Source organism: Petromyzon marinus, assembly GCF_048934315.1.
Source record: "Petromyzon marinus isolate PM22_M1 ecotype Great Lakes invasive population chromosome 80 unlocalized genomic scaffold, UKy_Petmar_22M1.pri1.0 chr80_unloc.2, whole genome shotgun sequence".
NCBI classification, from domain to species: domain Eukaryota; kingdom Metazoa; phylum Chordata; class Hyperoartia; order Petromyzontiformes; family Petromyzontidae; genus Petromyzon; species Petromyzon marinus.
This window is the reverse complement of record NW_027422630.1, coordinates 106,080-118,247: the sequence shown is the minus strand read 5'-3', so window position 1 is coordinate 118,247 and position 12,168 is coordinate 106,080. Positions and strand designations below refer to the sequence as shown.

Here is a 12,168-nt window from a genome sequence, read left to right as displayed (position 1 = left end):
GCTGTGGTTGTTGTGGCTGTTGTGGCTGTTGTTGCTGTTGTTGTGGCTGTTGTTGTGGTTGTTGTGGCTGATGTTGTGGCTGTTGTTGTGGTTGTTGTGGCTATTGTTGTGGTTGTTTTCGTTGTTGTGGCTATTGTTGTGGTTGTTGTGGTGGTTGTGGTTGTTGTGATGGTGCTTGTGGTGGTTGTGGTGGTTGTGGTGGTTGTGGTGATGGTTGTGGTTGTTGTGGTGGTGGTTGTGGTTGTTGTGGTGGTGGTTGTGGTTGTTGTGGTTGTGGTGGTTGTTGTGGTTGTTGTGGTTGTGGTGGTTGTGGTGGTTGTGGTTGTGGTGGTTGTGGTGGTTGTGGTTGTGGTGGTTGTTGTGGTGGTTGTGGTGGTTGTGGTTGTGGTGGTGGTTGTGGTTGTTGTGGTGGTTGTGGTTGTTGTGGTGGTTGTGGTGGTTGTGGTGGTTGTGGTGGTGGTTGTGGTGGTTGTGGTGGTTGTGGTTGTGGTGGTTGTGGTTGTTGTGGTGGTGGTTTTTGTGGTTGTGCTGGTGGTTGTGGTGGTTGTGGTGGTTGTGGTGGTTGTGGTTGTGGTGGTTGTGGTTGTGGTGGTTGTGGTTGTTGTGGTTGTCGTGGTGGTTGTTGTGGTTGTGCTGGTGGTTGTGGTTGTGGTGGTGGTTGTGGTTGTTGTGGTTGTTGTGGTGGTTGTGGTGGTTGTGGTTGTAGTGTTTGTGGTTGTGGTGGTTGTGGCGGTTGTGGTTGTTGTAGTTGTGGTTGTGGTGGTTGTGGTGGTTGTGGTGGTTGTGGTTACCCGTGCAGCTGTAGGAGCCCGGGAAGTTGTTGCAGCCAAAATCACAGAGAGAAGCCGAACCCAGCGAGCACTCATCCACATCTAGAGATACACACACAGAGATATACAGAGATATATAGAGATATACATAGAGATATATAGAGATATACACACAGAGATACACAGACAGAGATACACACACAGAGATACACACACAGAGATATATAGAGATACACACACAGAGATACACACACAGAGATACACACAGAGATACACACACAGAGATATACACACAGAGATATATAGAGATATATAGAGATACACACACAGAGATATATACACACAGAGATATACACACAGAGATATACACAGAGATATATAGAGATACACACACAGAGATACACACACAGAGATATATAGAGATACACACACAGAGATACACACACAGAGATATATAGAGATACACACACAGAGATACACACACAGAGATACACACACAGAGATATACACAGAGATATACACAGAGATATATAGAGATACACACACAGAGATATACACAGAGATATACACAGAGATATATAGAGATATATAGAGATATATAGAGATACACACACAGAGATATACACAGAGATATACACAGAGATATATAGAGATATATAGAGATACACACACAGAGATATACACAGAGATATACACAGAGATATATAGAGATATATAGAGATATATAGAGATACACACACAGAGATATACACAGAGATATACACAGAGATATATAGAGATACACACACAGAGATATACACAGAGATATATAGAGATACACACACAGAGATACACACACAGAGATACACACACAGAGATACACACACAGAGATATACACAGAGATATATAGATATATAGAGATATACACACAGAGATATACACAGAGATATACACAGAGATATACACAGAGATATATAGAGATATATAGAGATACACACACAGAGATATACACAGAGATATATAGAGATATATAGAGATATACACAGAGATACACACACAGAGATACACACACAGAGATACACACACAGAGATATACATAGAGATATATAGAGATATATAGAGATACACACACAGAGATATACACAGAGATACACAGAGATATACAGAGATATATAGAGATATATAGAGATATATAGAGATACACACACAGAGATATACACAGAGATATATAGAGATATATAGAGATATACACACAGAGATATACACACAGATATACACAGAGATATATAGAGATATACACACAGAGATATACACAGAGATACACAGAGATACACAGAGATATATAGAGATACACACACAGAGATATACACAGAGATATACACAGAGATACACAGAGATATATAGAGATATACACACAGAGATACAAACACACAGAGATACACACACAGATACACACACACAGAGATACACACACAGAGATATACACAGAGATATATAGAGATATACACACAGAGATACACAGACAGAGATATACACACAGAGATATACACAGAGATATATAGAGATATATAGAGATACACACACAGAGATATACACAGAGATACATAGAGATATATAGAGATATACACACAGAGATATACACAGAGATATATAGAGATATATAGAGATATATAGAGATATATAGAGATACACACACAGAGATATACACAGAGATATATAGAGATATATAGAGATATATAGAGATACACACACAGAGATATACACAGAGATATATAGAGATATATAGAGATACACACACAGAGATACACACACAGAGATACACACACAGAGATATACACAGAGATACACAGAGATATATAGAGATATACACACAGAGATATACACACAGAGATATACACACAGATATAAAGAGATATATAGAGATACACACACAGAGATATACACAGAGATACACAGAGATATACACACAGAGATACACACACAGAGATATACACAGAGATATATAGAGATATACACACAGAGATACACACACAGAGATATACACAGAGATATATAGAGATATATAGAGATACACACACAGAGATACACAGACAGAGATATACACAGAGATACACACAGAGATATACACAGAGATATATAGAGATATACACACAGAGATACACACACAGAGATATACACAGAGATATATAGAGATATATAGAGATATACACACAGAGATACACAGACAGAGATACACACACAGAGATATACACACAGAGATATATAGAGATATATAGAGATATACACACAGAGATATACACACAGAGATACACACACAGAGATACACACACAGAGATATACACAGAGATATACACAGAGATATACACAGAGATATATAGAGATACACACACAGAGATATACACAGAGATACACAGAGATATATAGAGATATACACACACAGATATACACACAGAGATACACACACACAGATACACACACAGAGATATACACACAGAGATACACACAAAGACATACACACAGAGATATACACAGAGATACACAGAGATACACAGAGATATATAGAGATACACACACAGAGATATACACAGAGATATACACAGAGATACACAGAGATATATAGAGATATACACACAGAGATACAAACACACAGAGATACACACACAGATACACACACACAGAGATACACACACAGAGATATACACAGAGATATATAGAGATATACACACAGAGATACACAGACAGAGATATACACACAGAGATATACACAGAGATATATAGAGATATATAGAGATACACACACAGAGATATACACAGAGATACATAGAGATATATAGAGATATACACACAGAGATATACACAGAGATATATAGAGATATATAGAGATATATAGAGATATATAGAGATACACACACAGAGATATACACAGAGATATATAGAGATATATAGAGATATATAGAGATACACACACAGAGATATACACAGAGATATATAGAGATATATAGAGATACACACACAGAGATACACACACAGAGATACACACACAGAGATATACACAGAGATACACAGAGATATATAGAGATATACACACAGAGATATACACACAGAGATATACACACAGATATAAAGAGATATATAGAGATACACACACAGAGATATACACAGAGATACACAGAGATATACACACAGAGATACACACACAGAGATATACACAGAGATATATAGAGATATACACACAGAGATACACACACAGAGATATACACAGAGATATATAGAGATATATAGAGATACACACACAGAGATACACAGACAGAGATATACACAGAGATACACACAGAGATATACACAGAGATATATAGAGATATACACACAGAGATACACACACAGAGATATACACAGAGATATATAGAGATATACACACAGAGATACACAGACAGAGATACACACACAGAGATATACACACAGAGATATATAGAGATATATAGAGATATACACACAGAGATATACACACAGAGATACACACACAGAGATACACACACAGAGATATACACAGAGATATACACAGAGATATACACAGAGATATATAGAGATACACACACAGAGATATACACAGAGATACACAGAGATATATAGAGATATACACACACAGATATACACACAGAGATACACACACACAGATACACACACAGAGATATACACACAGAGATACACACAAAGACATACACACAGAGATATACACAGAGATATACACACACAGAGATACACACACAGAGATATACACAGAGATATATAGAGATATACACACAGAGATATACACACAGAGATACACACACAGAGATACACACACAGAGATACACACAGAGATACACACAGAGATATACACAGAGATATATAGAGATATACACACAGAGATACACAGACAGAGATACACACACAGAGATACACACACAGAGATACACACAAAGATATACACACAGAGATACACACAAAGACATACACACAGAGATATACACAGAGATATACACAAAGATACACAGAGATATACACACAGAGACACACACACAGAGATACACAGAGATACACACAGAGGTACACACAGATATATGCACAGAGATACATACAGATATATACAGAGACACACACAGAGATATACACAGAGATACACACAGAGATATATACAGATACACACGGAGATACATGTAGAGATATATACACCGAGATACACACAGAGATACACAGAGAGTGACAGAGAGATACACACAGAGATACACAGAGAGTGTTACATAGAGAGATACACACAGAGACACACACAGAGACACACACAGAGATACACAGAGAGATACATAGAGAGATACACACAGAGTGATACATAGAGTGATACATAGAGAGATACACACAGAGATACACACAGAGTGATACATAGAGAGATACACACAGAGACACACACAGAGATACACAGAGAGTGATACATAGAGAGATACACACAGAGATACACAGAGAGTTATACATAGAGAGATACACACATAGAGACACACACAGAGACACACACAGAGTGATACACACAGAGTGATACATAGAGAGATACACACAGAGTGATACATAGAGAGATACACACAGAGTGATACATAGAGAGATACACACATAGAGACATGTACTGTGGACAGTTATTCATGTGTAGAGGTGTTACGGCAGGGTGACACGCGGTTGTAGGGCGGTGGCCACAACCACGTCCGCTATGGCACCACCCTGGGGGGCTGTGGGGGGCGCTGGGATCCCTCCCAGCCCCGCCCCTCAGTGAGGGACAGTATAAAAGGGGGGACTCAGGGAGCTGAGAGGCAGTTCGACTCGAGCAAGATGAAGAGCCAGTGAAGAAAGGAGATCCACTAGCCAGACCCTGGAACTCCTTTGGCTCGCTGTCCTTCTGAGGGCCGGGCAAGGCAAGCCAGGGTGTGACCCCAGAGCCACGAGGCCCCATGTCCTTCTGAGGGCTGGGCAAGGCAAGCCAGGGTGTTACACCAGAACCACGAAGCCCCAAGGCCTTCTGAGGGACGGGCAAGGCAAGCCAGGGTGTGACCCAGAGCCACGAGGCCCCATGTCCTTCTGAGGGCTGGGCAAGGCAAGCCAGGGTGTGACCCAGAGCCACGAGGCCCCATGTCCTTCTGAGGGCTGGGCAAGGCAAGCCAGGGTGTGACCCAGAGCCACGAGGCCCCATGTCCTTCTGAGGGCTGGGCAAGGCAAGCCAGGGTGTGACCCAGAGCCACGAGGCCCCATGTTCTTCTGAGGGCCGGGCAAGGCAAGCCAGGGTGTGACCCAGAGCCACGAGGCCCCATGTCCTTCTGAGGGCCGGGCAAGGCAAGCCAGGGTGTTACACCAGAACCACGAGGCCCCAAGGCCTTCTGAGGGCTGGGCTCGTGTGCCTGGTGATCGGGACCTGCGCCGAAGCTGGGCCAGGTCAGACAGCCTCCTGAGGACCAGGATAGAGGGAACCGGGGAGCTATCATGGGCTAAGGCTCTGGGAACGTTCCCTCTATAGAGTACGGGTGAAGAGGCCGTTACCTCAGGCCGTTACCTCTTCCAGTCTTAGATTAGCCACTGTAGAGTGAAGTGTCTGTAATAAATACGTGTTGCCTCCAAAAAACAGTCTCCGTCGTCAATAAGGCCACTACAAATGTATAGAGAGAGATACATGGCTGTCTTTGGTGAGCACGTACCTGGGTAGGTGAGTGACTATGTGGGCAGGTGGGTAGGTGAGTAGGTGAGAAGGTGGGTAGATGAGTAGGTGGGTAGGTGAGCAGTTGGGTAGGTGCGTAGGTGGGTAGGTGAATAGGTGGGTGGGTGAGTAAGTGGGTAGGTGAGTAGGCGAGTAGGGGGGTAGGTAAGTAGTTGGGTAAGTGGGTAGGTGAGCAGGTGAGCAGGTGGGTAGGTGGGTAGGTGAGTAGGTGGGTAGGTGAGTAGTTGGGTAGATGAGTAGGTGAGTAGTTGGGTAGGTGGGTAGGTGAGTAGGTGAGTAGGTGGGTAGGCAAGTAGGTGGGTAGGTGAGTAGTTGGGTAGGTGGGTAGGTGAGTAAGTCAGTAGGTGAGTAGGTGGGTAGGTGAGTACCTGCACAGTGAAGGCCGTCATCGCTGAGTGAGTACCCAGGTAGGCAGCTGCACTTGAAGGATCCGAGGTCGTTCTCACAGCGGTGGTCACAGAGGTGAGAATCCACGCACTCATCCACATCTACAACCACAACAACCACAACAACAACCACAACAACAATCACAGAGGTGAGAATCCACGCACTCATCCACATCTACAACCACAACAACCACAACAACAACAACCACAACAACAACAACCACAACAACAATCACAGAGGTGAGAATCCACGCACTCATCCACATCTACAACCAGCACCACCACAATCACATTCACCCCAACCACAACAACAACAACAACAACCATAACCACAATCACCACAACCACACTCACAATCACCACAACCACTGAGGTGAACACACACGCACTCGTCCACATCTGCGGTGGTAGTGGTGGTTAATGGTGGTCATTGTGGTTAGCGTGGTGGTAGTGGTGGTTAATGGTGGTCATTGTGGTTAGCGTGGTGGTAGTGGTGGTTAATGGTGGTCATTGTGGTTAGCGTGGTGGTAGTGGTGGTTAATGGTGGTCATTGTGGTTAGCGTGGTGGTAGTGGTGGTTAATGGTGGTCATTGTGGTTAGCGTGGTGGTAGTGGTGGTTAATGGTGGTCATTGTGGTTAGCGTGGTGGTAGTGGTGGTTAATGGTGGTCATTGTGGTTAGCGTGGTGGTAGTGGTGGTTAATGGTGGTCATTGTGGTTAGCGTGGTGGTTGTGCTGGTTAATGGTGGTCACTGTGGTTAGCGTGGTGGTTGTGGTGGTTAATGGTGGTCATTGTGGTGAGCGTGGTGGTTGTGGTGGTTAATGGTGGTCATTGTGGTTAGCGTGGTGGTAGTGGTGGTTAATGGTGGTCATTGTGGTTAGCGTGGTGGTAGTGTTGGTTAATGGTGGTCATTGTGGTTAGCGTGGTGGAAGTGGTGGTTCTTAGTTTGAGGCCGGGAAAGGTCCTGGCAAGGATTATTCAACATCGCCTTGCCAGGCACGCTGAGGAGAGGCTTGCGGAGCCCCAATGAGGTTTCAGGAAAGGGCGGTCCTGCACAGATGCCATATTTTCTGTTCGTCTGCTACAGCAGAGGTTTAGGGAATTCCAGCAAGACCTACATATCTGCTTTATTAACCTGGTGAAGGCCTATGATACCATCACTAGGCCTGGGTTCTGGGTTGTTCTTCGTGCTTTCGGAGTCCCTGATTCTCTGCTCACAATCATTAAGGACCTTCATGATGGTGAGCAGGCCCGGATAAAACTACGTGGCCGGAGGTTGGAGCCGTTCCCTATTCTTTTTGGGGTGTGACAGGGATCACGTTTGACCACGTAGTTCGAGAAGCTTTCCATGGCTGTACCGGAGGAATTTCCATCTGGTACAGATATAACGGGAGGCTGATCGATGCCTGGGTGCGGTCAAGGGATGGCTCCCTATTGCTCAACCACGTTATGTATGCTGATGATCTGGTGATGGCTGCTCACTCAGGGGAGTTTAGTGGAGGCTCTGCTGCTGCTGAACCTGGAGCGTGCCACTAAGAGATGGGGCCTTACCATCAGCCCCACCAAAACTAAGCACCTGCCCGGGTATTTTGTGCCACCAAACACTCCATACCCTCAGCTCCAAATTGGTGATGGCCAGTTGTGGAGAGAGTGGAGAGTTTTCTATACCTGGGCAGTGTGCTTATGACCACCTCTGGTTTGACAGCAGAGGTCTCACTCCGAATCACTCAGGCGACAATATCTTTTCATCAGCTGTGCAATGCTGTATGGAAGCTACCTGGTGTCTCGCTCTGGACGAAGCTTCGGGTCTTCTCGGCCATGGTAATGTCCTCCCTTCTCTACACTTGCGAAACGTGGACCCCCCCCCCCCCAATGAACATCTGCGCTGGTTAGAAACATTTAGGCTGGCCTGCCTACAATCCATCCTGGGTTTAACCAGGCTGGATTGTGTGAGCTCACAAATCCTTGAAAGATCTTTCCCATCAGTGAGCTCCTCTGGCAGGCAAGGCTGCAATGGCTGGGGCATGTAGCCCGCATGCCCAGCCACCGCATGCCCAAGCAGCTTCTGTTTCACCGCATAGAAGGGGCTAAACGGGCACGACATGGCCTGGAGAAGAGATGGACTGATGCGATATTGGGAGGATGAGGAGCTGAGTGGTCTTGCCAGCGACCGTTACCAGCGGTGTCAAGATCGGCCTCAGTGGAGGAGGAGGCTCGTGAAGGACGCTGCTGCTGGTCAGTTGGAGGCAGTCGCCCTCCAGCAACAACGGAGGGCAGAGGAGTGACACTCAAAACAACGAGCGGAGCGCCGGGCGGCTAAAATACAGCAAGTTGGTGCAGCTGGTGGTGCAGCCACCATTCATCTCAGTCAGTCGACCCATGGCACCTGCTGGGTCTGTCCCCAAAACCTCCTCCTGTCAGCGAGCCTTAGATACTTCACGTGGCCTCAAGGTGCACATGGCCTGGCAAGGCGCCAAGTGCACTTCCCCGTCACTTGGTGGTTGTATTGGTAGTAGTGGCGGTGATGGAGGTTGTGCTGGTTTTTGTGTTTATGGTTGTGGTGATGGTTGTGCTGGTTATTGTGGTGGTGGTTGTGCTGGTTATTGAGGTGGTGGTTGTGATTATGGTTGTGGTAGTTGTTGTTGTCGTTGGCTCACCCACACATGCTCGGCCGTTGTGGTGGAGACTGAACCCAGGATCACAGAGACAGCGGAAACCACCGATAGAGTTGACGCAATGGTGGGGACATGGAGACGCAGGGACACACTCGTCCACGTCTACAGAGACACGGAGACACACTCGTCCACATCTACAGAGACACGGAGACACACTCGTCCACATCTAGAGAGACACGGAGACACACTCGTCCACGTCTACAGAGACACGGAGACACACTCGTCCACATCTAGAGAGACACGGGGACACACTTGTCCACATCTACAGAGACACGGGGACACACTCGTCCACATCTAGAGAGACATGGAGACACGGAGACACACTCGTCCACATCTAGAGAGACATGGAGACACACTTGTCCACATCTACAGAGACACGGGGACACACTCGTCCACATCTACAGAGACACGGAGACACTCGTCCATGTCTACAGAGATACGGAGACATGAAGACACACTCGTCCACATCTACGGAGACACGGAGACACACTCGTCCACATCTAGAGAGACATGGAGACACGGGGACACACTCGTCCACATCTAGAGAGACACGGGGACACACTCGTCCACATCTAGAGAGACATGGAGACATGGGGACACACTCGTCCACATCTAGAGAGACATGGAGACACGGGGACACACTCGTCCACATCTAGAGAGACACGGGGACACACTCGTCCACATCTAGAGAGACATGGAGACATGGGGACACACTCGTCCACATCTAGAGAGACATGGAGACACACTCGTCCACATCTACAGAGACACGGAGACGCAGGGACACACTCGTCCACATCTAGAGAGACATGGAGACACACTCGTCCACATCTAGAGAGACATGGAGACACACTCGTCCACATCTAGAGAGACATGGAGACACACTCGTCCATGTCTAGAGAGACATGGAGACATGGGGACACACTCGTCCACATCTAGAGAGACATGGAGACACACTCGTCCACATCTAGAGAGACACGGGGGCATGGAGACACACTCGTCCACATCTAGAGAGACACGGGGACATGGAGACACACTCGTCCACATCTAGAGAGACACGGGGACATGGAGACACACTCGTCCACATCTAGAGAGACACGGGGGCATGGAGACACACTCGTCCACGTCTAGAGAGACACAGGGACACACTCGTCCATGTCTAGAGAGACATGGAGACACACTCGTCCACGTCTAGAGAGATACGGGGACACACTCGTCTACATCTAGAGAGACACGGAGACACACTCGTCCACATCTAGAGAGACACGGGGACACGGAGACACACTCGTCCACATCTAGAGAGACATGGAGACACACTCGTCCACATCTAGAGAGACATGGAGACACACTTGTCCACATCTACAGAGACATGGAGACACACTCGTCCACATCTAGAGAGACACGGGGGCATGGAGACACACTCGTCCACATCTAGAGAGACACGGGGACATGGAGACACACTCGTCCACATCTAGAGAGACACGGGGACATGGAGACACACTCGTCCACATCTAGAGAGACACGGGGGCATGGAGACACACTCGTCCACGTCTAGAGAGACACAGGGACACACTCGTCCATGTCTAGAGAGACATGGAGACACACTCGTCCACGTCTAGAGAGATACGGGGACACACTCGTCTACATCTAGAGAGACACGGAGACACACTCGTCCACATCTAGAGAGACACGGGGACACGGAGACACACTCGTCCACATCTAGAGAGACATGGAGACACACTTGTCCACATCTACAGAGACATGGAGACACACTCGTCCACGTCTACAGAGACACGGGGACACTCGTCCATTTCTACAGAGATACGGAGACATGAAGACACACTCGTCCACATCTAGAGAGACATGGAGACACACTCGTCCACGTCTACAGAGACACGGGGACACTCGTCCATGTCTACAGAGATACGGAGACATGGAGACACACTCGTCCACGCCTAGAGACACGGAGACGCAGGGACACACTCGCCCATGTCTAGAGACACGGAGACACACTCGTCCACATCTGTAGAGACATGGAGACACACTCGTCCACATCTAGAGAGACATGGAGACACACTCGTCCACATCTAGAGAGACATGGAGACACACTCGTGCACATCTAGAGAGACATGGAGACACACTCGTCCACATCTAGAGAGACACGGAGACATGGAGACACACTCGTCCACATCTAGAGAGACACGGGGACATGGAGACACACTCGTCCACATCTAGAGAGACACGGGGACATGGAGACACACTCGTCCACATCTAGAGAGACACGGGGGCATGGAGACACACTCGTCCACATCTAGAGAGACACGGGGACATGGAGACACACTCGTCCACATCTAGAGAGACACGGGGACATGGAGACACACTCGTCCACATCTAGAGAGACACGGGGGCATGGAGACACACTCGTCCACGTCTAGAGAGACACAGGGACACACTCGTCCATGTCTAGAGAGACATGGAGACACACTCGTCCACGTCTAGAGAGATACGGGGACACACTCGTCTACATCTAGAGAGACACGGAGACACACTCGTCCACATCTAGAGAGACACGGGGACACGGAGACACACTCGTCCACATCTAGAGAGACATGGAGACACACTCGTCCACATCT

The 12,168-nt window shown here is 46.8% G+C and overlaps 1 protein-coding gene across 1 annotated transcript in view; it reads right to left on the bottom strand.

Annotated features, from left to right (window-relative positions):
- The window catches only part of LOC142908337 (uncharacterized), an 88,631-nt gene that overhangs the window by 43,612 nt on the left and 32,851 nt on the right, over window positions 1-12,168 (bottom strand). Inside the window, exons 9-11 of the mRNA XM_076058894.1 lie at window positions 9,521-9,640; window positions 6,847-6,966; window positions 792-872 (exon numbers count right to left, since the gene is read on the bottom strand). Coding sequence (XP_075915009.1) covers window positions 792-872; window positions 6,847-6,966; window positions 9,521-9,640 — 321 coding nt within the window. The remainder of the gene's footprint in view (window positions 1-791; window positions 873-6,846; window positions 6,967-9,520; window positions 9,641-12,168) is intronic.